Genomic DNA, 26,269 nt, shown 5'->3' with positions numbered 1-26,269 from the left:
GTTTTTAAAAACTGAAATCACATACGTAAGCTCCCATACCTCAAGAAGCTACAAAAAGAAAAAAATAAATCCTAAGAAACAGAGCAGAAATTAATGAAACTGAAAACACAAATAGTAAAAATACAATAAAGGAAAGCTGATTCTTTGAAAAGATCACTAAAATGAACAAATCTCAAGCAAGAGTGACAAAAAGAGAAGTATATAAACTACCAAAGAAACAGGGTATATATCACTACAAACTCCACAGACAATAAAAAGATAGTAAGGGAATACTACAAACCACTCTGCACACATAAATCTGGCACCCTCACAAAACAAACTACCATGATACATCCGTATCAAGTAGATCATATAAACAGCCCTATAACGATTAGGGAAACTGAATTTGCAATTTAAAAATTCCTGAAATAGAAACTCCAGATGGTTTAACTGGCAGCGAATTCTACTAAACATTTAAAAAAGAATTAACACCAATTCTAAATAATGTCTTCCAGAAAACATAAGAGAGTAAGTCCCAGTTCATTTTATGAAGCTAACATTACCCTGATGCCAAGATCTCACAAGAGTACCAAAAATGCCTACAACATCACCCCTCATAACAGAGATATAAAACCCCTTAAATATATGTCATCAAATAGGATTCTGCAACATAAAAAAAGAATTATACACCATGGCCAAATAGAATTTGTTCCAAGGATACAAAGCTGTTTCAAAATTAAAAGACCAATCAATGCAATCGACCCTATTAACTGGCTAAAACTCATGATATGCAAAAACATGGTCATATCATAGACACAGGGGAAAAAAATTCAACTAAATTCAAAACCCAATCATGATTCAAAAAAAACCCCTCAGAAAATAGTGTACTTCCTCCCCTTGACAAAAACCCAGCAACTAGTTCTGCACTTAATATTAAAGACCACGCCCCCTAAGATAGGTGCAAAGGGAAAAACAGGCTGTTCTCCACCTTTTCATCCAATGATGTTGGGCTGAAAAGGCCATAAAAGGTATACAGATTTGGAATACAATCCCTATTTGCAGGTGACAATAATGTCTACATAAAATATTCTCTGGGACCTAACAAAAAATCTAGAACTAATCCATGTAAGAAAAAGACTGAAAGCCTTTTTCAAAACTGAAAACTCTGGGGACTACATCAAACTAAAATGTTTTGCACAGAGAAGGAAAGCATCCTGAGAACAAAAAGGTGCTAACTGAACGGGAGAAGGTACCGCAAATTACACATCCTGCGAGGGGGCCGCATCCAGCTCATTCCCATACAGAGACGGAAATACTCCAAAGCTTGACTGTATCAAAGCCAACATCCTGGCAGTTACCCTGCACCACAACTGTGCAAGAGGGTACTACTGGGGGAAACTGGTTAAAGGGTACATGGACCCTGTATTATTTCTTACAATTATATATGAAAACTACAATTATTTGAAAGCAAACTGAAAATATGTGTCCTATATATTTTAAATTAATACACAGACCTGCTTTGATGCACCTGACATTGCACAGGGGTGTGAATAAATGATGAACAAATATAGAAAGAACCAGAAGCCACAGCTGCCATGAGGAGTAAGAGATGAGTAAAAGGACTGAGAAGAAAGGGAATGAGGTCACAGGGGCTGTGCTTGATAAAGCATTAAGATGAAACTGACTCTAATACAGTCAACAACTAATTTCAGGTTATAAGCAAAGATTTCAAAAGCAGAAATGCAGAATCGACAGATGGCTTTACAGAATTTCTCCCCATCTAACCTAACTTATATACCATACAAATATTTTAAGGGATTAGTTTATAATGTGGTATTATTTTTTTCAGACATTTTCCATGATTCTTTATCACCTCTACTTTATGGAATCAACTCCATTTTACTGAAACAACAGCAAGGGTTTCCAAGACTGATGCCATTACTTTTTTACAGCAGGAAGAATATAGTATAGAGACTATGAGACTAAATGACTTACCTGTCCAGTTCACTATCTGGGATGCCAGAACTATTTAGCTTATACCCCTAGATTAATCACATTCTGCCTGTATTCTAATGATTTTCACTGGATTCCTCCCACTGAAATCATAAAGTACTATGGGTGGAGCCTAAAAAATGCCTCCACATATTTTATAACCTTTTAAAAAGGGTACAGATAGCTGGCAGCATTGACTTCTTTATCTACTACTGCGCAAGTTAACATTAAGTAATTATCATTTTAAAGAATCTAGAAGTACCAGCACACGTTTCTATACTTAAAGTAGAACAACCTACCTTGAATTTCTCCCTGAGGATCTTTGTAATACCACTTCTGCATTGCTTCATGCATCAACGGAACTGAGACACCCTTAGCTCTATGTTCCTGCAGTTTTGATGCCAGTCTCTCATCATCCAGTGCACTGTCTTGGAGATAAGCAACCATCTTCTCAGCTTGCTAATAAAAAACACATAGACAAAAAAAAGGATTAGAGAAACAAATGATTCTAAATAGTTCTACACACAAGAAAAATGCCAACTTGATCTGTGAAAGGCATTATGTACAAAAGATATCAGGTGACATCTTAATTCTTCCAAAAGTGCCATGAAACAGATATTGTTCCCATTTTACAGAGGGAGAAACTAAGGCCCACAGATGGCATATCTTACACGCGGTGTCAAAATTATTAAGCAAAATTCACAAACTGCTTCGTATCAAAGCACAGGCTTCTAATCCACACATTAGGAAGCATGCATGTTCAACTAATAAGCTATGGTCAATTCTAAATGATTAACCCTCTAAAAACCTGGGTTTTAATAGAACAAAAGATTCCATTAATAACTAGGTATAAAATCTTTTACAGAGTTCAACTTAGACACTGTCTCCTCTCTCCATTTTTTTTAGCATTTCCTGCCACCAACCACCCTGACCCTGAAAGAAAGTGAAATTCTTTTGCGAAAGCAAACTAACTTTTACTTTACGTATAGCACTGTGTACACAATCTCCGGGAAACCTAGAGACATGAATAAGATGTTAATATCCTGAGAGTTTAACTATTTTCCCTGCTCCATTTGGTGCCCATCCACAGCTGCCTGTATTAGTCATTTTTGGCATTCCATTAATTTCCAAAAAGAAAAAAGAAAAGCAAACAGCTAAGAGCAACCTCAAAAGAGCAAAAAATAACCTAACATAATGACTACTACATAGCAGAAACTTATGACCATGAAATGATTTGAAAGACAATTACTCATACAAATAAATACTAGATATACAAACAACTTTTCCAGCACATAAAATCTAGTGCACAAAAGTTTTTGCATATGCATTTAATGTTTTCTAGTTCTTATAGTATTGTGCTTTTTACCTGTTCTAAATGCTTGAGCCCCTCTTCATCATCTGGCTCTGTGGAAACACCGCCCATCCCAGGAGCACCTACGACCGGCGTTTCAACTGGCCGGAGGGCAGGACTAGGATTGGGAACAGGAGGTGGAAGTATGAGGAGAGGAGAGGCTGTATCTGAAGGAATCTGTGACAGGGGCTGCTGGACATCAGGAACCATGTCTAGAGGGGGGGAAAAATGTAGACAAGTGAACACGCTTGAAAACATATACTCTTATGAAAGAGAACTCTACATCATCAAGTTGGGCAGCTGGTTAAATGGGCGCCGCAGAAATGTGAGCCATCGTGAACACTGCAGTATTCCTCCCCAGAGTTGGAGAAGCAAGTCCACAGACAGACAAGATACAAGAGTTATGCATTATCTAGAGGATCCTTTTACAAAATTAACCTGTGTCTTCAGAACATTCACTCAATATTACAGCTCTCCCTCTTGAAAACAATCGATCTAATCCCTTCTTTATCTCTGAATACTACAGAAAGTTAACTGACAATCTTCTCAATGAAGTCCTATCTCATCACTGAAGCCTTTATTAAAAATACGCAATTATCTTAAATAAGTACCTGTTTTATTTAAGCCATAATTAATATAATTTTATACATTACATTTTGAAGCATAATGAAAGGCACTTGGCGTCTACCTGTACAGTGTGGGAAGTTCTTCTCAGTTAAGAATAAAGGCTGCAAAAGAGGTTCTGTCTTGGTTCCTATCTCTAACCTCTCAGCATGCAGGCTCTGAAGTCGGAGAGGGGATGGAAGTAATTAGACACAACTGCAGTTTCCCCTTTGAAACCTTGTTTGTTCAGTTACAGATAGCTTCTCCAAATTCCTGTTCCTCTCACTCTTTCCTCTCTGCCAAATTTCTTAAAAGGACAGCCTATGCAAGTGATCTCCACTTCCCTGCCACCTATGCCTGCTACAATGTGACTTCCACTCCCCCCTCTCCGGTGAGGCTTCTCTCTTAAAGATAAGCAGTGACCCAAAGTCCCCAAATCCAAGGGCAATTCCTAGTCCTCATCATCCAACCTCTTAATAAAATCTGACATTATTTACCTAATTCTGAGCAGAAAAAGTCTCCATCTGGAGTTTTTTTGTACTCTACTTTGCCTCTGGAGATTTTTCTCTAGCTCCTTTTACCTACCCTCTAAAGACAGAAATTACAGGGTTCTAGTATCAGTCCACTTTCTCTTTACATAAATACATAATCTTTGAAATTTTTCTTCTCTCTCTGGCTTTAAACTTTCCAATCCAGTTACAGTCCCTCATTCACAACTGTTCTCTGTCCATCTCTATCTAACATCTCACCACCACCTCAGAATCAATGTTCAAAACTGGATTTATCACCTCCCATCCCAAATGCGCTCATCCACTCCCACGCTCCTCTGTTAGTGACACTGTAGTCCTCTCCGGCATGTCAGTCATCTTTGACTCTTCCCTCTTCTTTGTACCGTTAGGAGAGTAGTGACTGCGTCTTGTCAATTTCTCCTCTGAGAGCCGAGCTGCGCTCTCTCCCTTTACAGATGCACCGCTGGCGCTGGTGACTGCAAGAGCCCATCTGCTACCACCACACACCACTGTCAACTCCAAGTTTCAACCATGCTTCCATCATTCTCCTTTCACACCTCATACTTCATCAACTCAATAGAACAGGAGTATATGACACCTCATATCCAAGCAACATCAAACAAAAGGCTTCTGTGCAGCAAAAGAAACAATCAACAAAGTGGAAAAACAGCCTAAAGAATGGGAAAAAATACTTACAAATCACATACGTAACATCTAAAGTATATAGAGAATTCATACAACCCAAGAACAAAAAAAATCAAATAATTTAAAAATGGACGAAAGGCCTTAATAGGCCTTTTTCCAACGACATAGAAAAAGACCAGCACATAAAAAGATGTTCAGAATCACCAGTCATCAGGCAAATGCAAATAAAAACCACAATGAGATATCACCTCACACCAGTTAGAACCCCAACATCACAAAGACAAGCGATAGTAAGTGTTGGCGAGGAATGAAGAAAGATCCTGCAGATGGGACTGTGAACTGGTACAGACATCATGAGAACATTATGGGGGACCCTCAAAAACTAAAATTAAACAACTGTATGATCCAGCAAGTCCACTTATTTAAATAAAACAGAAGCACTATCTTGAGAAGATCTCTGCACCCACACCTTAATAGCAGCACTATCTGCAGGAGCCAAGGCATGGAAAATAACCTAAGTATCTAAAGAAAGATGGACACACATAATGGACTAGTATTCATTCATAAAAATCAAGAAGATCCTACCATCTGTGACAATTTGGATGCACTTTGATAGCATTATGCTAAGTAAGTTAGAAAGATGAAAACATTCTATGACCTCATTTATATATGGACTCTTTAAAAAAAGCAAAAACATCAAGGTCGTAAGATAAGAGATCAGATTTGGGGTTACCAGAGGTTGTGGGACACATGTGGATTGAAGGAGGGTGGTGAAAAGACACAAACTTATAGTTACAAGATAAATACTAGGAATGCAATATAAAGCATAATGAACACAGTTCGCAATGCTGTGACACAGAAAGTTAATACAGCAAATCCTGAGAGCTGTCATTATAGGATCAAACTTTTTCTTTTTTTGCTTTCTGTTTTTGTTCTATCTATATAAGATGATGGATGCTAACTAAATTCACAGTATGTATGTTAACCCACCATTATGTTATACAACTTAAGCTTATACAGAGAAGTAAATGAATTGCATCTCAATAAAACTGGAGGGAAAAAATAAATTAATGAAACAGGAGCTGATGCCTGCCCATGTGTGGATCGGTCCCACTTCCTCTGCCTTAGCTTTCACCTCAATCTAGCATGAGAGGGCCTCCCCTGGTGGCACAGCGGTTGAGCGCTGGGCTGCAGGGCTGCCCGCAGCCTCTGCAGTGCTGGTTCATTCCCCCGGCCATCAGCGAGGGTCCCACCAAAAAAAAAAAAAAAAAAAAAAAAAAAAAAAATCTAACATGAGAACACCCTCTCCTAACCCATCAGCTAAACCTCCCTCCGAATTCTATTCATTATTGCAAGACAAGCTCAAAGACCCTTGCTTCTGAAAGCAATCCAGCTGTCTGCCAAGGGGAACTCATATTGTCACTTTTTGCCCCATGCTTTGATGATAAATATGGACTTTCAATCTTTTATATACACTTACGGGCCTTTCTCAAAATACACGTCAGGATCCCATTCCAAAATCACCTAGAATAAGACCCCAGGCTTGAACAGTCAAGAGAAAGTAATACTGGAGCACATTATAAGTTGTCATTATAATGACAACTACAAATGAAAGAGATCTCAAGATGTACAAGTCCCACAGCGCCTGCTCTATGTAGTAGAGATTTGTATATGTTGAATTCACTTGTTCAACTTTATTCTAAACATCAAAAAAAAAACTGAACAATGTAAACCAACATGATCTCAACAAAAAGTTTGAAAGCAACAGATCTTTATAATATATTGCTATGATGGGACAGTGCTAGCTACTTAAGGAACCAGACACTTAGCTTGGGAGCATAGGGTAGGCGAGAGTCTGAGGTGCAGAGAATAGAATGTCTAAAGCATGATGGTAGGATGCTGTGATGCTGGGGAAGTGAGTCTGACAGAGATGGAGACGGGGGCTGATAGTGCATGAAGGCAGGCAGAGGCCAGATCATGCGAGGTCTAATAGGCCATGTTGAAGGGTATGAATTTTTATGATGAACGAATCAATTAACCGTCCAATATAAGCATTAGCACGCCACTTTGTAATATGTACAAGCAGTAACATAGAAATGACATTAATAATGTCTACTAATAGGAGCAATTTAAAGTCACGGCACTAACACTGGAGAAGGAATTAAGCTTCAAGCATGTTCTCCAGCAAAGGTGATAAGACTTCCTTGGATTCACGCATGTTCACTTTTAGCTTTCCTCAGTGCAAGGACATTTTGGGTAGTCATATGGACACACATATAGCCATCACACGAAAGGAACCTATTATCTGATATGGGGATCAAACTACTGCACAGGATCCCATATAACCTAGAAATAGGCTGGCTGTGTCATATAACCCTAGAAGTGAAATTTCTGAACTCCACCCTTGCCTCATCTATCTCTGTTTTGGTGAGGCAGCAGTGCTGATGAAGTTTGCTAGTAAAATTATCTACTCCAATAACTCACTACTAGAGGTAGTTCTAAGAGGCATAGGCAGAAGCCTATCTTATCAATGGTCGCTGGCCCCAGGAGAGTCCTATTTCAGCTGGTCTACTCTCAATACATACCATCCCCTCTGTTGGGCACTTTGGCTGGTAGACTATTTTCCGTCCGACTCTCTTCTTCACCCTTTTCTGTTTGTTCAGTTTTGAGTTCCTCTTTCCTTTCAAACTGTGGTGCTTCCTGAGGCTGATGGTCTGCAGGAGAACCTGGTCTAGCAGAAGATGATGAGGTCTGGGGTGGTTCCTCACTAGCTTCTGTAACATGAAATAATCTTACATTAACAACTTGCGAAACTGAAGGCTTGATGAATAAAACAACAAGGTGAAAGATAAAATGAGCCTCACCAACTCCTATTCTGTCTGTCTTCTCTCCCTCTTTCTTATGTGTCTTGTCGGGTTCTTTGGCTTCTTCATTATGGCTACCCTCGGAGTCAGAGCACTCCTCTCCCTCCTCAACTGGTCGGAAGTCCATCTCCTGCTCTTCTGGAATAGGCTCTTTCTGTACTTTCTGTAGCAGGAAAATAAAGCCAAAGGTCAGCAAGCCTATTCAGCCTGGGTAGGTCAGCTCCCATCATGACATTTGAAAGCAAATTTCCTACTTTCAGAGAGAGGAATGCTCCAGATGAGTCAAACGTGCCCATTTCCTCTTCAGCGTCCTCTAAGCACCACTCAGGCAGGCTGTCCCTGTCATCATCCATACTCCCGCTGCCGGAGCGCACCCTTCGGTAGCCCCGCTCGTCATCCCGGTCTCGGAAGTCAAACTCGAACCTTCGCCGTCGTTCCATGTGCTCGCGCCAGCCCGCAGACCGGGGGCCATCTGGGGAGGGGGAGGAGCACACAAACCTTAGAAATGTTTAATGACAGTGCCTGAACAAGATCATGGATTGGAAATGAAGGGGAAAACTGCAACTGAAAGCAAATTCATATGGATGAACCTAAATCAAATGAAGTTTAGCGCTCAGCACATGCATGACTGCAAAGTGACAAAGTCGCCGTCTCCATCAAGTATGAGCCAACAACACACTCAAAAGCTTTTAAAAGATAAATTTAATACAAATCACTTCTAAAGACACTTTTATTCAAAATACACACTTTTAAAGAAAGTGTGTATCTGACTAAAATGCTGATTAACCACTCAGGTGACCTACTAGCCCAGCCTTACATACTCAAGTCCATGTCTTCCTCTGTTTAGCAGGTCTTAAAGCAGTTTCTTTTCATGAAATTGTCATTCTTTAGATGTAAGACCAACTCCCCATGTGGATTTATGACAGCAAACCCACTGTGCCTACTTGCCAGGGGCAAGACCCCACTATGTAATGCGGATCAATCCCCAAGTCATGGAATTATAACATTAACAGATTTCGTAAGGCTTTTACACCGTCCACTATTCAACTTCACAGTTTGAGAAAAACTCTGACAGAAGTAACCTTCGTAATGTCAAAGCAAAACTAAAACCCATTTCTGCATCCTCTGCTGCTTTTTCCACAATAACATGCTCTTCTCTTCCCCTTTTCTCTCATCTCTTAGCTCTCCCTAGGGAGCTTTTATTTCCGTGTAATACCCCCAGGGACATTCCTAACTCCACCCTAGCATACTATTCATTACATTTACTTTCCAACAGAAGAGAAATGCCTAAGAATAAAAGATACTAGTCATTTAAAAAAAAAAAAAAAAGGAAAAGAAAACTTGTTAAACTCTTAAAAACCTGAGTATTTAAAGAACCTTGAAGAGGAAGAAGGTATTACCCTATTAGAATTCCCTATCCTTGATGGCTTCTCTGCATGAGATACACTGAAAAATGAGGCCCATGTTTGATGGTCTTACTACTGAGGCCCAATTTGCTAAAACCGGCAATCTAAAATTCAAACTGAAAACCAAAAGGCAAAATCTTAACATGCCAAATACAGGCAGTATCTCATATGTTACTTGCCAAATGTAAGTGAACATCCCCACACTCTCCACCTTTGACTTACAACAATAACCAAAAAACCCTATAAAAACAAAAGAATTTTATACCCGGACTGCTTAAATGCAAACTTCTCAGAAAAAGTATCCATGATCAAATGCTGAGTTCCAAAGCACCCTGCTTGCCCCTATCGCTTGTAAGCCGTCTGTAAGTATGCACTGTGATAGGGATCGGCCCCTCCAGGCATCTGGCACATGGTTCCCATTATAGGTTTCCTAAGTTCAGCTCCCAGAGTGGGTGTTCTGTTTAATGCTCCCATCCCCATACACATGAGCTGTATGAAATTTCTATCTCATAATTTTGTTGTCATTTTACCAATAAAATTTTATTCATGAAACTAAATGTAGGAGACAAGGCACACTTTAGCTTCTTAAGACTCACCACTGCTTTACAGATCTTATATTAGAACTAAACTTTGATACTACTTCATACAATTAATCAGAATCATTATTTTTAACCCCCCGATAAGATTAACTGTAATCTAAGAAAGGAAGAGCCTAACGTAACAATTGTTATATTCAGACTCAACCTTTAGTGTGCTGGGTTGGAAAAGTAGATGGTCTTCTTTTTTAAAATGCATATTTACAGTGTTTTTTCAGCCCCAGATACCTTCCTATCTCCTACCCTGTCTTTTTAAAACATGTGGATTAAAGAAAGTTAACTGTCAAGTTGACAAAATAACTGACACAGAGTCAAATATTATGGAGACTTAGAAAAAAATAACAAAAAGACAATATACATCCAAAATCTAGATTGTTGGTGAGGAGGGCCAAGTGGTGAAATATAACACTAACATTTTACTTTGTTTAACTCCCTTTAATAGAATCAACATCAGACGTTTGGGCTCAGAAACATGTTCATCTTCCAAAACATTCACCTTGTTTGTTTTTGATCAGCTGGAATTTTTCTTCTCGCTCAGCCCAGATCCTGTCCATTCTTTCATTGAATGCTTGTTGGGAACATAGTCTACAAACCCTTCTGCTCACAGGCAAGCTCGGCATAAAATGCCGTGATGTCTTGAAGAGAACTTTAACATCTGGTTGCCCAGGTCACAGGTTGATGGGAACTGCCTCGATTACTGTGATGTAAACAATGCCTGCTCAGGACAGAGAACCCGCCCGAGAGGCAGCCTTGAGGAGCTGGGGTAGAAGCAGCATGACTGTACAAGGAACTGACTTCGCTGCGTCTCTACTCACCCACAGCTCCACGAAGCACTCCAAATGTCGCTTATATATGTTTACTTGTACTGAAACCAGAGGTTTTGCTTTGCTAATAAATTGATTTCGAAAAGTAAATGAAAAGAGTTTTGCATTAGTAAAAATTTCCTCTATTAAAGCTAAGTTTCCCTTGGCATTTAATTAATAGATAAAATAATGTTATGCATGTGAAATTCACAAGGCACACACAACACGCTCTGTATGCTTCAGTTCTGCACAACCCCCGAATGCAAACTATAGTGGCATCTGATTATCATGAGGCATGGAATCAGCACTTTGATAGCGAATGAACTTTGACACAAAAGCACCAGTGTCTTCAATTACCAGCATATCCAATATCAGGGAAGAACAGTTTGAAGCATTCTTAAAAGTCAAACAGAAGTATTTATAAAACCACTAATCACTACTATTCTCTCTCTCCTTTTTTTAAAGTTAGATAAAAGGATAACTTGTGATTTTTGGGTTTAAAGTTTATTCTTCAAATAATCATAAATCACATTTTCAGGTCAAAAAAATGGAAATAATAAACCCTTTTTTATGCAGAAAAAAGATCCATTTTAAAGGGGAGAACATATTCCTGAATGTGTAATTATAGTACCTGTCTAAGTTTTAAAGCATACTAAAAAAGATTAAGAGAGTTGGACGTTACACAAAACCAAATGAAACTCTCTCATTGCAGTTAAGGGCAGGTTTTCCCCATTCAATCACATAGAGACAGAGAGACTTTTTACGTTAAAATCTGTTTAGGAGGGCCTCCCCGGTGGCGCAGTGGTTGAGCGCTGGGTTGCGAAGCTGCCCGCGGCCTCTGCGGCGCCGGTTCGATCCCCGGCTGCTCCCCGGCCACCGGAGGAGGGTCCCACATGGCGCGCAGACCTCTCCTGCCGCCCGCTGCTCCCCTCAGCAGTGTCCTTCGGTCCTTCTGCCTGCTCTGCTCCCTGCTCTGGCTCTGGTGAAGTCTCTCACCCTCCCGCGCTTCTGACTGTACCCAGTGCATGTATAAACAAACAAACAAACTAACTAAATAAATAAAGCATGCCTCTATAAAAAAAAAAAAAAATTTTAAAAAAATTTTAAAAAATTTAAAAATAAAATCTGTTTAGGAGACTGAGAGTGATCACATACATGATTCCTCTTATATTTTTTCTTTGCCACTTTATCCTTTCCCCTTAATCACTAGCCCTTTCCACTATATCTTCACTTGCCCCACCCCCTGTGTCTCTGCTCTGTAGCATTCTTACCAGGACTGTGAGGCCGCCACCTCTCTCCATCCCGTCTTGATCCAGCGAGCCGCCAACCTCCATCTTCATCTTCTCCATTTTGTTCCTCTCTAAAGATACGCCAATTTTCACTTTCTGATCGTATAAATTCATGCTTTCTTCCCAACGATGTTGGTCCACTTTCCTCAAAATTTGGTCTCCCTGTAAAGAAAATAAGTAAACGTAAGCCTTTTGTAAATGTAAGGATTTTGAAAACAGACCTGAGTGCTCAAGTCAAGCTTTTCTGCAAACGTGTGCATTTCAATTTTCAGGCAGTGTAAATAAAATAAATGCAGATATATACATATTTATGTTATTAAACACAAAGATGAATGTTCATAGACTGAACGATTATTTTTTAAACAAAAATAATGTGTGCTAGAAAAGGGGGGGTTGGGAAGAGACATACAATTAAAAGCGAATCAGCCTTTTCCAAGATCTCACTCCCCAGAAGTCAATACCATCAACCGTTTCTTATCAAGCCTTGCAAACGTTGCTCCAGGCGATACACCGCCTGCACACACAGGTCCCTCATGGACACAAGCACCCTTGGAATGTTACTTTGTTTTGTACCCTTGCTATGTTCACTTAACAGTGTATCTTGGCGATGCTTCCTTATCATCATATACTTTTTTATTTAAAGTAATACAGTATTTCTAATTACATGATGTACCTTAATATATTTAACCAACTTCTACTGGTGATTCTGTTAAAACAAGATAATGTATATTTTCAACCTTTCTTTTATTCTAAAATACATTGTCAACTCAAAAGTGAAGACTGTGAGATTTAGTTTTTCATTTCTTCTAGCACCTAGTACTTTACAGCCATACAACAAATTGCTTTAGAACAGAGTTCAAAGCTCAGCAACGTCAAGCCTTGATGCAAGTCAAGAGATAATTTAATGGTAAAACACCTTCTATACCAAGTAAACTAGGCTGATACTTTCAAAGGGCAAGACCATTCTAAATTTTGCTAACTGATACATATATAATTCCTAACAGATTATACAAAATCTCACATCAGTGGGAAATCCAGAACATACACCCCAAAGTTTATAATAGCAAATTACAATTCTCCCAATAACCAATAACCACATCAACGCTCTTCATTACTCCACACTACCAGTGAAGGAAAAGTGCACAGTGGCATCTGACAAGGAGGACATTCTGACTTCTGGTCATCCTCTTATATTCCATTTCATACATATTACAATTCAACATCTTGTTCGCCCAAATGGTATTCAGACTGTCACCAAGTATCATTTTATTAAAGGATAAAATATCTCAGAATAGAGAGGGTGTTACCATTTGCTGGGCAGAACACTACTTGCTTTCCTATTATAGAAAACCACCTCTAAACTAGCCCCAGCAATCCTGCCTCTGGCCTGTGCGTACTCTCCTCTCCTCAAGTGTGGGCTGGACTGACTGGCTCACTCTCACAAGAAAAATACAGCAGAAGAGATGTCACTTCTAATATTAAGAATTACTGTGGTTTCCACATTGGATGTTTTTTCTGAGGGAATCCAGGTGTCATAGGGGAGTCCTGGCAGAGGCCGGCAGAGAAGCAGGCTTGCCAACAGTCCTGTGAGTAAGCCTGGACGTAGATCCAACCCTAGTGGAGCCTTGGGTGGCTGCAGCCTGGTTAAGACCCAGGCCAGAACTATCTAGTTAAGCGCTGCTCACAGAAACTGAGCTACTAAATGTTTGCTGTTTTCAGCCACTAAGTTTGGGGGTTATTTGTTACACAGCCATAAGATAACAACAACGCTCATTTATCTAATTTAATCTTCATACAATTCTCAGTATTGAAAGTTATTTTAAAGCTGAGAACACCGAGGCTCAAAAAGATAACCTGGAGGAAAGGTCCGAAACCACACACTACTATTTAAATGGCACAGACAGGATTCAAATGTTAATCTTCTGACGCATGTAAGAACTATTTAATGCACAATAAGTGTCAAGTTTTATCAATGCAAGTGTTCCATGTCTATACTCGGGTTAGAAGACCTTCCAGATTTCTCACGCTCAGTAAAAGAAGGGACAATCCATTTTACAAAGCACCACATTCATTAAAAGACTTAGTGAAAATATAGCTATATTTATAAACGATAAACAAGATTAAACAAAGAAACCCCTCAGGTGTATAAATCGAAAAATTATGGGAAATGACTATTAACCCAAGTAACCAATCACAAGTAATATATGCCAGGCACTATGAAATGATTTGGAAATAGAGTTGAAATCATATGTAATAGATGTGCTATATTAGAAACACTCACTTTAATCTACTTTTACACTAAGTCTTTGAAAAAGTAATGAGTGTATCAAAATAAAGTAACAATACTGGCAGTATCCTAAATCACCTAAAACTGGTGACTATATATTTTTTCTAATTGAAAATAAACTGCAAAATATTAGTTATTAAAAATAAAAACACGAGTAATCCCTAAATCTTAGGAAAAATTCTATTTATCTGTGGTTAGCTTTTACACAACTTCATGCTTTATGTATTTTACGTAATCAGCTTACCTATCATTTATAACCAACTTTTCACAAATGATAGCAAATATTTCTCTGCGATCATCCAGCTCCCTAGTAATATGTAGGATACTTTGCTGATAAAGCAAAATTTTGTAAATTATTTCCCTAGTGAACATTTACTTTAGAACTAATTTTTTGCAAACTACATATAATGAGGCAAGAAATATCTGTGTACACATGTATTTTGCCTTTGAGCTATTTCTTCTGAAAAAAACTTCAGAGTGAAATTACTAGGTCAAATGACAGATGCCATACATTTATACCTTTCCCCCCATAAGAAGAGTCAAACAAACCACCACATTATTTTACATTATCAACACTAAGTGCAGCTATCCTTTTAAAATCATTGCTACTTTAATAGTTATAAAAATGACTTATGTGGGGCCTCCCAGGTGGCGCAGCAGGTTGAGCGCAGCACTGTGAAGCTATTCGCAGCCTCTGCGGCCCTGGTTCGATTCCCAGCCGGCCAGGGAGAATCCCACATGGTGGGGCAGACCTCTCCTGCCACCCGCTGCTCCCCTCAGCAGTGTATTTTGGTCCTTCTGCCTGTTCTGCTCCTGCTCTGTCTCTGGTGGATTCTCTCACCCTCCCTCGCCTCTGGCCTATACCCCAGTTCTTGTATAAATAATAAAATATTAAAAAAAATGACTTATGTGACTCGAATATAATTTTTCATATGTCAAGCAAGTTTTTCATGTTGTTCACTAACTTTTATTCCCCATATGTAAATTGTCTGCTTGCATTTTTTCTAAACCAACATCTTCTTAACCTTTATAACTACCAAATCCTATATATATTTTTTATATTAGTACCTAGGAATGAGAAAAATATTGGACTGTTGGAAAAGTCATGACGCATTTTTTCTGTTTTTCGTTGCAAAAATATGTCATGACTTTTCTACCAACCCGATATAAAGAACAGGATATGGTTAAGAAAAACTGGGGGGGACTACGGGAAGGAAAAAAAATTTTTTTCTACCTACTAAAAGTTATCCTATATCTCAACTCTTGGAAAACCTGTACCACCAAGTTGAAATTATATTTATGCCAAAAAAAGTCCAAAAAGGACTAAAGACAGAAACTTTGGAGATAAAGCACAGTACCAAAGAATGAAGATCTTGGGGGAGTCACTGGACCTGATTTTAAATTCTGTCTCATATTCTAATCTATACATCTTTACTACAAAAGATCCAGTTCCTAATTTGAAAGGGTGTGTGTGTGTGTGTCTGTGTGTGTGTCTGTGTGTGTGTAACTGAAGCCACCTGAATTTACCTGAACACTAGCCCATTCTATTGTAGTTAACGGAACTCTGTAACAGGAGAGATCAAATTTCGCTATGGAGTGCTTGTTTCCACAAAATAATCCCCTAAAAATGCACAATATTTTTGATATATCAAATGTCGCACAATAGAGCACTGCAGTAAGAAAGACTGAGGTCACAAATTCCCCAGTAAGTCAAGGAAAATCAGAATAATACAATTCTGACATGCTGACTACATCCCAGTTTAAGCAAAAGATAGGTGGAGTTTTGCCTGCAGGTGTCACTATTATTTTTTTTTTTAAGATGTATCTATTCATGCATACAAGAGCTGGGGTACAGGCCAGAGGTGTGGGGGGTAAGAGGATTCACCAGAGACAGAGTGGGTAATAGAACAGGCAGACTGACCAAAGTACACTGCTGAGGGGAGTAGCAGGCGAGCCAGGAGACGTCTGCTGCGCCATGTGGGTTGCTCCCTGGCTGGCAGGGAATCAAACTTCATAGGTTACAGCTTAACACTTGCACCACCAGGAAGCCCTCACTATCACTTTTTATAATATAAATGTGAAAAGGATTCAAAGACTTTTAAATAAACTTCATTCATCTATTCATCTACCTTTAAGAAAACTTAATACTGAGGTATATAGCAACAGAAAATACTACACTATAAAATAAAAACATATACAAATCACAAATGTACAATTCCAAGAGTTTTCATAAAGCAAATACAGTCACCTAAGACTTAAAAAAAGAAAATCAGCAGCTCTCAAGTCTTCATATCACCCAATCAGTCCTTCTTAAGGTAAACACTATCCTCATTTCTAGCCCCCAAAATTAGTTTTGCCTGCTTTTGAACTTCTTTATCTAGACTGAGTATTTACTAATGCTAGCTTCTTTCAATGAACATCATGGGAGAGTCAGCCACATTCTATAGAGGATAGTGGCTTGTTCTTTTGACTGCTGTACAGAATCTCATTACATGAAGAGACCACGGTATATTATATTACTCTACTGATGATTTAGGTTGTTTCTAGTTTTTTGTGATTATGAATTGTGCTGCTATGAACATTCTTGAATATGAATTTGAATGATCGAGTTTGTATTTCTGTTGGTACATACCTAGGAGTGAAACTGCTGGGCCATAAAGCATATCCAACGCTAGCAAGTACTACCAGCTACCTTCCCGAGAAAAAAGTGCTGCTTTACTTCTTGTTTTTTTTTTTTTTGCTTGTTTGTTTTACTAAAATCTCTAGTAAATATTAATATGAGTACCACCTATATAGACAAACACAATTAAAGACACAGGATCAAAAATTTAAAAGAGACTGACACAGCACCTGTCCTATCGGTCCAGAGTCTAGGGAAACACATGCAGACAAATGACCTATTACATTACAATTGACAAAATTCATTAACATATCTCACCCAATCCCCATAAGAATCACTGAGGTCTCTAATACTGGGAGGAAAGGGGTATTTCCCAAGTCACATCACTGGTAGTAATGAAAACTGAAATAGAACCTAGGTGGTTTTAACTCCTGAATCCAGAAATTAAGTCACAAGTTAAGCTCACAGGAAGCAGCTATAAATTCTAGAAAAACTAAAGTAGGAAGTGGAAGATCTAGGATCCTAGTTTAACAAGTTCTAAAGAGACAATAGACACACTGTGGGAGACTGCCAACATTCCTACAAGGGGGAAGGAGGAACTAAATTTATTAATCTTTCAGCAGAAATATCAAAATATATATCCCTAAAAATACCCCTATAGACCAATTTCTTCAATATATAATTTTACTCTAGAAACTATTGGGGCGGGGAAATGACTTTAAGCATGATCTAATAAAATACATTTCATAACACTACTAATATAACTGAAAGTTATACTGCATGAAGGAATTACTCTAAAACATTAAAATAAATCCTTTAAAACCCAAATGGTTATAGTACACCTCTTGTCTGTGGAAATCTGGATAGGTGAGAGAGAAAGTCAAAAGAATTTTATCTGTACAATTTGAGTTTAAATACATACATACACTTATATATTATGGATATAATTTAAAATAAATGACAAATATTAAAGTTCCTCCTGAGCAACTTAAAAGATGACATCTAAAGCTCCTCTTTAGATACCAAAATGTCTAGGATTCCCTAGTGACCAATGCTGAAATTGTTAGGGGGAAAAAAAGGATGTCCCAAAGTAAATTCCATATAGGCTTTGTGGACTCCACCCCCACCCCAGGTCAAAGCCAAAGACACTGGGAACTCCAAATCCCATCACCACCCAAGGGAAGGTGGCTGGGACCTGAGGGTGGGGTGAAGCAGCCAGGTGGATACAAAAGGCAGACACGTGGGCTTTGGGGCGCTCTCCATTTTTGGGCTCTCGGCCGGCTCGCAGCGTCCGGCCAGCTCTGAGAGTGACTTTGGGTTTTTAGGTCGTCGGATCGGGTAGGACGCATTAAAGACTTTATTTCCCTATTTTTTCCCTGAGTTGTACATTTTTTTTATTTTTTTTTCTCTTGTAAATAAACCTTTTATTAACCCTTTTGCGTGTGTCTGTAGTAGAGTATTCATAAGTCCCTTTAAAGTGCACGGGTGAGGACCCACAGCCAGGAACCCGTTTAATATCGGGGCTGCTCTATAACAAAATGTGTGAGGGAAATCCACAAGGCCTCTCTCAGCATTTAAAATCAAAGTTTTCTTCTTTCTATAGTGTCAGCATAATGACAAATTGGGTAACCGAATATTTCAATTGAATTCTTATTAAAATTTTAACAGATTAATTTTTAAGCAAGATGATTTAAAGCTGAATGAGCTAGATAATTTACAAAGTAATGCCTAAATCAAATATACCTAACCGATACTTACCAAATGAGCTCAGCAGTCGATCTTTGAATTTGAAACACATTATTACACTGGCACATTTTGTTTTGCTTGTCTATCTACAGTTTTTGTCAGTCTTAAAAAGTGTCGACTGATAAAAAAACACACATATCTGAAATGTGTTTTTTCTATGAAAGACAGCACATGTGACCATTTTCCAAGAAAACTACATACCAGCTACATAAATCATGGTATGTTCTTTTTTTTAATTTATTTATTTATACAAGCACTGGGTACAGTCAGAAGCGCGCGAGGGTGAGAGGATTCACCAGAGCCAGAGCGGAGAGAACAGGCAGACTGATGAAGCACACTGCTGAGGGGAGCAGCAGGCGCAGCAGGAGAGGTCTGCGCGCCATGTGGGACCCTCACCTGGGGGCCGGGGATCGAACCTGCGCTGCAGAGGCTGCGGGGAGCTCCACAACCCAGCGCTTAGCCACTGCGCCACCAGGGAGGCCCAATCATGGTATGTTCTTACATCAACAATAACTCAAGATGTATAAAAGGTGCTGAAATACAAATGTGCTACATATGTATTTTCCCCAATGGAGTAAATATTTGGTTGTTTCTGCCTTAATGTATTAAGCCTGAATAGGAATCATCTAAAACTTAAATGAAAACGTGGCACTGGCTCTGGTTGGGTCTGACTGCACGGACTGCCTGAGGAGGAAGAGCAGGGAAAGGGCACCTGTGTGAATGTCTGACTCACAGCCAAGAGTGATGTTTATGGAAAACTTCAGATGGAGCAGAGGCGCTCAGCCAACAAAATCTACAGCTGTGAGACTTGGAACTTACAAGTGCCCAAACTCCAAAAGCAAAAGTGGAATGATGGGACAGACTTTGAAGCTTGTTTATGTGCATTTTTTTCCCTAGCAAGTAACTATGTAGTCCTCCATTCATATATATATGTGTGTGTATGTGTATATATATATTTCTGATCAACACTAAAAATATTTTGCAATACTGGAAAAAAGTGGAAAGGAATCTCATCCAGGTTCATTTTTTACTTTTTATGTCCACAACTGTAAACAAAACAGGGTGGTCAGGATTGAGTAATTTAAATTCTATATCCAGAGACTACAGCTCCTCACCCAGCCTAATCCCTAAGGGGTAGCTCCCCTGGTTAACATGACTCCTGAAAACACAGCAGCTCCTGGCTAGAAGGGAGGGCCTGGAGCTGCTCCTGGAGCATATCAGAATCTCTTTGAAAAAGAAACTTACGTTGTTTAGGTATACTCTGTATCTCTACAACCTGTCGTCTGCTGTTGTATACCTATATGCTGCCCAAAATCTCTGGGGGAAGGCAATCAGTAGGTGGGCTGAAATGTGCAGAACTGAAAAGAGAGCTGGCATCTATTAAAAATGCATTAAAGAGGGCCTCCCCGGTGGCGCAGCGGTTGAGCGCTGGGTTGCGAGGCTGCCCGCGGCCTCTGCGGCGCCGGTTCGATCCCCGGCTGCTCCCCGGCCACCGGAGGAGGGTCCCACATGGCGCGCAGACCTCTCCTGCCGCCCGCTGCTCCCCTCAGCAGTGTACTTCGGTCCTTCTGCCTGCTCTGCTCCCCGCTCTGGCTCTGGTGAATTCTCTCGCCCTCCCGCGCTTCTGACTGTGCCCAGTGCATGTATAAACAAAACAAAAAAACAAACAAATAAATGAATAAAACATGCCTCTATAAAAAAAAAAAAATGCATTAAAGAAAGCTAAGTATACTATGTAAGAAAGAACACAAGAAATCAAGGACACTGCACTCCCAACTAAAGATTTTGTCATTTACAAGTACAAAGTGGTATAACTATGGATCATAGATTAGATTACTTCAGCCAGAAAATCAAACACCTTTAGGAACAGAGCATTTATTTTAATTAATTACTTGATTTTGGCACCTTGCTTAATCGTAATTTTGAATTAAAAAAAAAAATCAACCAACAAGTATCTCAGGATGATGATCATTCAAAGGAGAGATGCTGTATAGCCACCTCCAATCCAGATGGCTGATTCTGTTTGGATGAGAGGGCCCATGTGTTCCAGGGTGAAGTTGGCAGATCATCTATCTGTACCAATATCAGTTTTATCCCAGCCAACCTGGCAACTTCAATCACAAATAAATTTATAATGGCATAGCAGTGTTCTACCTCTCCATGGGAGTTCCAAAGCGCTACACAGTCAGTAATTTGGGTTAGTAATTAGAAATCCCTGTCTATAGACCATAAGAGCCTCCACTGCAGAAATCCAGGAACCAGAACACCTCCTCACTTGAGACATTTCTTTCTTGACAATCACTCTGGCAAATCATTTTTGCCTTAATATAACCTCAGAGAATATTATGAATAGAGGCTTCTAATTTTAGTACAATCCTCCATCATCCTGCCTACTATAATGTCTATCCATGTCACATGGCAGGCACACTCCATTTCTTTTACTTTCAGAGAGGCAGTGTTTACAGTGCATTTACTCTGGTGCATCTGCACCCCTCCAAAGTCAGTTAACTGTCCATTGATATAAAGGATGATTCTTAGCAGTACATGCAGGGAATGCACATTACAAGTCCCCACTTTAAGCTTTTGCCTTCTCTAATGCTGAAGGTCACAGTTTCCATTGCTGTGTCTGAACTTGTATTGAAATGTTTGGCATTAATAAAACAAAGAAGGAATTAATGTATTTTTTAAATTGTTGGGAGTGGGGAAGGACTCTACAAAGGCGGATTTCACTTTCTAAGTAGCATTATATTGGTCTACATTAATAATTTTCCCAGCAGGCCTTCCATGATTTTATTTTGAACAATCAGCTTTTGTTTCTCAGATCCTCTTGCATGTGACATTTGATCAAAGTTTTAAAATCAGCAGCTAACAGAGGTGGAGGAAAGTGCTGCTCAGAAAGGCATTACACAAAGCTATCCCCACAGCTCCTTTTGAGGTTGCTACAAAGCTGGATCACAGGCATTTTCCAGTTAAACACCATTGAGATGTTCAGTTAAATTTTCTGTACCTTGAACATTACGTTTTACTGCATGTCATCATACTTCTCAGGGAAACGTCCCCTACACATCACTAAAACATGCCTAAAAAATTCTCCAGGGACCTCCCTGGTGGCGGAGCAGGTTGAGCACTGCGCTGTGAAGCTGTCCACAGCCTCTGCAGCACGGGTTCGATTCCCGGCTGGCCAAGGAGAAACACACATGGCATGGCAGACCTCTCCTGCCTCACCCACTGCTCCCCTCAATAGTGTCTTTGGTCCGTCTGCCTGTTCTGTTCCCTGCTCTCTCTGGTGAATTCTCTCAGCCTCCTGCACCTCTGACTGTACCCCAGTTCTTATATAAATAAATCTTTAAAAAAAAAAAAGTCTCCTGTTCTTTCACACACAAATGTGTTTTTTAAAGATAAGTACAAGGTACCAACTAATCAAATTTATTCTATTCAAGGTCTCCATAGATAGCCTTAAGAAAATAGTCTGTCTCCTCACCAAAAAAAGATTCTGAATAACTAAATTAGCTATATTACTAGTTCTAGACCTAGCAGTAGCCATTCTCATGAGATGGGCTATGAAGAGAGAATACTAAAGTCATTTCATTAATTCAGGCCTAAAAGTCCTTATCAAGTAAATCTTCCCCCAAACAAAGGGAGGCAAAAAGATCAGTAAAGGAAACATCTCACACTTCAACATGCTATATAAGGAAAGACGGCTGAAAGAAAATCTTGCAGGGAATTTCATCCCTTTGAACTTGCAAATAAACTCTTAAGTAAGATTATGCAAACTTACTAAAGACCGGTCCTGATTAGAGGGAAAAAAATGCACCCCTTCTCCAAGTCAGTTCTGGAGGCTTTCTCCAGAGCTGTTAAGGTTTGTGTTGGGTAAAGAAAGACCTCCTAACAAACCAGCATTCCTTTCCACATGATGAGAGCTAATTGGCCCCCTGCAGACTAAGTGACCAATCACATCAGCTTCAGCTGAAACCAGCCCCCACGACATTATAAACAGAGGAATGTGAACTGTAAATCCAGTCCGAGAAGAGAACCTACCAACTAAGACTTGTAGACTACAATTACCTCATCATACAGACAGACTCCACAAGTTTCCTCAAGACCTACCTGTGCATATAGGCTGATCCAGCAAAAGAACTGGTGAGTACATGAAATAATATTCATTCTTATTGAAATTTTCCTTAAGGGGAACAGAGAAAGAAATTGATTGACAAATGGGGATAGTGCCATAGATATTGCCAAAAGATTTTTAAAACAAAGACATTACCTACAGACCACAGATTAAGGTTCCCTATTCTTTTTCCTTAAGGTTTAGAAGTGGAATGATAGTCCTACTGAAAGCATTACTGGAATTTTTTTCTTTGTTATTTAATTAAATGTATACTAATGCTTCATTATAATACAGAAATGAGTAGATGAGAAAGGTCCTAGGAAAAAAATCAGTGTATCTTTCTCTTTTGTAAGGAATTAAAGACACCTAACTGAGCATACAGAAACAAGTAACAACAACAAAAAGCTTGCTTTGTTTTTAATCCGTGAAAAAAAGTGATGAGCACCCTAATCTAAATTTCTTTTGAAGCATGGATTACTGAAATTAGTATATGCTTCTGCAAATAAAAGACATTAAAATATGAAAGAATCGCTGGGCTTATATAATAGAACTCACGTGGTTTGCCCTGATTATGAAGAATAAGAGATAATTTATAAAATTATAAAGTCTTACAGTGTTCAAATCAGATGTGAACAAATACATAGTAATATTGTAATTATTTCACATTTGTAGTTACAAAGCCTATATCTTAATTTTAATAGACATGCAAAATATGCAGAAAGACATATTTTAAGTACTACAACCTAACGAGAATGGCTGATTATTTTGAAGAACAATGAAGCAGTGAAACAATCATTTTTATAAAATACTTTTTTCCCATCAAGGTTTATAAATGGGCAAATATTTTACAGCCCATACACTGAAATACAAGCAAACCTTCCCAAACTTTGATTCCACTTCCTATTGGGATCAGATAATGAGAATCATATAAATATAAACAAAAATAAGTACATTCAAAAAATACTTGTATGCCTGTGGGGACATGAAAATCACTTGGAAAATATAATCATATAAACATAATGGCAACCCATCAGACACTTCAAAATTTGATGGAATGAAAATCTACGTATCAGACAACAATAATATAATTTTTAAATACCATACAAGATGTAAAACCATGGAGGGGAAAAAAAATCATAGAGGAAACAGACCAGTTTCAAGGAAATAGAAATAAATGTACAAACTTATACAGTTTTAAGGGATCATGTTATTTCAATTCCCTGTTTTTTTTCTTTACACAAGGGAAGCGTATCAAGGGCCTCGGAGGCTTGCACAAGCACAGCTAGGTAATGACCCGCAGATTACAGTCTGGCTAAGTGCCCCACCTTATCTTTGTCCAAACCACACTGACGACACTGAGTCCAAAGAATGGAGTTTTCAGCACAATCTGTTATGGGGGATCAAAATCTTACTTCTCTTAACTATTGCATTCCCCAACACTAGATCTAAACAAGATCTAGTAAGGTTTTATATATACAATGACATTGCTTCACTGTTTTGATATCAGCCTTAGATTTCCCTATTCACAGGTTTTTCCACATATTAAATTATTTAGATTCAAAGGACAAAGAGTGAAACTGTAACCATCGGTTACAAGTAACAATTCTAAAAAAGCCCAGATAATTGTGTTAGCTATAGTATACACAGAAAGGCTATCCCCCCATGTAATGAATTTTAGAACTCAAGAGGACAGGTTGAAAATCAAGAATCATGGAACTTTGTCCCCCCAAACTATTTTGAAGCAAAAAGTGATCAGTAGCCTTCATCAGGAGAGCGGCTCCATAAGCAGAACAGCATTAGCTTACAGGTCCACGATGAGCATCTTCACAAGACAGGAAACACGAAACAATAAAGAACAGTGCAGTAATTCATAATCTTTGAAAAAGCGGTCAATATCATTTATTGCTCTTTCTTCCTCTTCAAGTGTCAAATTATGTTAGTATTATATCTTAAAAATAATTTTCTCAAAATACAAATTTGGCAATGCTATAGAAGAATTCTCCTCTCTACATTTTGTTTTAATTCTACTGGTCTGCAGATCAAAAAAACAGTACCATGTAATAGTTCTAATTGTACTAATCTTCAAATTTTGCAAATGTCTTCTTTAATTGTAAATGTACTTCTTGCCTACAAACCATGGGTCTGAACCTAAGTATGCCTGAAGTACAAGTAATTTGTAGTGGCTCTTAAACAAAACTAGTCAAAAGGAACATAGTGTTACTCACAAAGGCTAACTGGTGTCAAATGTCTATTTTTTTTTCCTATTTATTTTTTATGCATAAAAGAACTGGGGGGGTAGGCCAGAGGTGTGGAGGGTGAGAGGATTCATCAGAGACAGGGTGAGGAGAACAGGCAGATCTACTGAAACCTACTGCTGAGGGGAGCAGCGGGGAGACAGGAGAGGTCTGTTGTGCCTTGTGGGTAGCTCCCTGGCCACAGTGCCCTTGGGTGCTCTTCTCTTCTGCCCCGCTGCCAGCACAGCAGTTTACATTGGACTCTTCCTTGCTTCTTCCTTTGTAAGTCAGTGCCCTTAGGAGCACTGCACGTACCCTTTTAGCCTTTCAAATGACAGTGACCCTTTAGAAGGGGACTAGAGGCACTTGGGTTTGCTGGATCCTTCCTATGTCTGGGGACTTTGGGGCTTTGGAGACCACCTTCCTGTGTTGCTGGACCTGGACATTAGCCAGCGGGGTGTGTACTCTACCCTTTTGTCCTGAGGCTACTTTAACATTTATTGCTGATATTGGAGACATAGCGCGGTGGCTGGCGATAGTGCTGAGACTTAACGCCTTGTGCCACTAGGGAGGTCCCCAAAATGTCTATCCTTGAGATAACAGAGCATTGATTTGGATTCTGGGTTTACCACCACTTACTAACTTTTGTGATCTTAGGAAACTCTCACTGTGCCCCGTTCCATTCTCTCTAAATGGCATTTATTACTGTGAAAGTTAAGAAACACTGTTAATAACAAGAAAGCAACTACTATTTATAACTGTTTATATATGTGTGTTAACATAAGGTAATATACATATAAAGGGTCTGTATGATTCCTGGCATATAATAAGCAATATATATATAAACCAATATTATTGTTACTGTCATAAAAATCAGTATATAATTAACAATGATTTAAGATAAACACATGAGACAGTTATGAAAAGAGGAAGAGCATCTATTTAAGAGAGTGCTAAAAATCTGGTTATCAAAGACTCTCTTGTGAATGCAGTACTGATCTTGGAAAAGATTTTTATTTCTGAATACAGAGCTTTGTAGTTTTAAAAAAAGTAACCAGCTATGAAGTTAGCCAGACTGGGGTGATAATCCAAGCCCCACCCACACCCTACCCCCACCCCATCCCCATCAACTACTGTAAATTTATTTTTTCTCTGATTCTTGTTGACCTTATATGGAAAACGAAATAATACTGTCTACCTAGATGACATAAACAAAAAATTAGAATATTGCAAT

At 38.9% G+C, this 26,269-nt stretch overlaps 1 protein-coding gene across 2 annotated transcripts in view; it reads right to left on the bottom strand.

Annotated features, from left to right (window-relative positions):
* The window catches only part of GIGYF2 (GRB10 interacting GYF protein 2), a gene marked incomplete at both ends in the record, with an annotated part of 93,052 nt that overhangs the window by 35,436 nt on the left and 31,347 nt on the right, over positions 1 to 26,269 (bottom strand). Inside the window, 7 exons of one of the 2 annotated variants that reach the window (XM_084255001.1) lie at positions 2,271 to 2,430; positions 3,338 to 3,534; positions 7,665 to 7,850; positions 7,944 to 8,106; positions 8,198 to 8,415; positions 12,020 to 12,199; positions 22,798 to 22,870. In XM_084255001.1, coding sequence (XP_084111127.1) covers positions 2,271 to 2,430; positions 3,338 to 3,534; positions 7,665 to 7,850; positions 7,944 to 8,106; positions 8,198 to 8,415; positions 12,020 to 12,199; positions 22,798 to 22,870 — 1,177 coding nt within the window. Of the gene's footprint in view, positions 1 to 2,270; positions 2,431 to 3,337; positions 3,535 to 7,664; positions 7,854 to 7,943; positions 8,107 to 8,197; positions 8,416 to 12,019; positions 12,200 to 22,797; positions 22,871 to 26,269 lie in introns of both variants that reach the window. The other variant, XM_084255000.1, reaches the window with a different exon arrangement.

Source organism: Talpa europaea, assembly GCF_964194135.1.
Source record: "Talpa europaea genome assembly, chromosome: 1".
Taxonomy (NCBI): Eukaryota; Metazoa; Chordata; class Mammalia; order Eulipotyphla; family Talpidae; genus Talpa; species Talpa europaea.
This window is presented reverse-complemented; position numbering and strand designations above follow the sequence as displayed.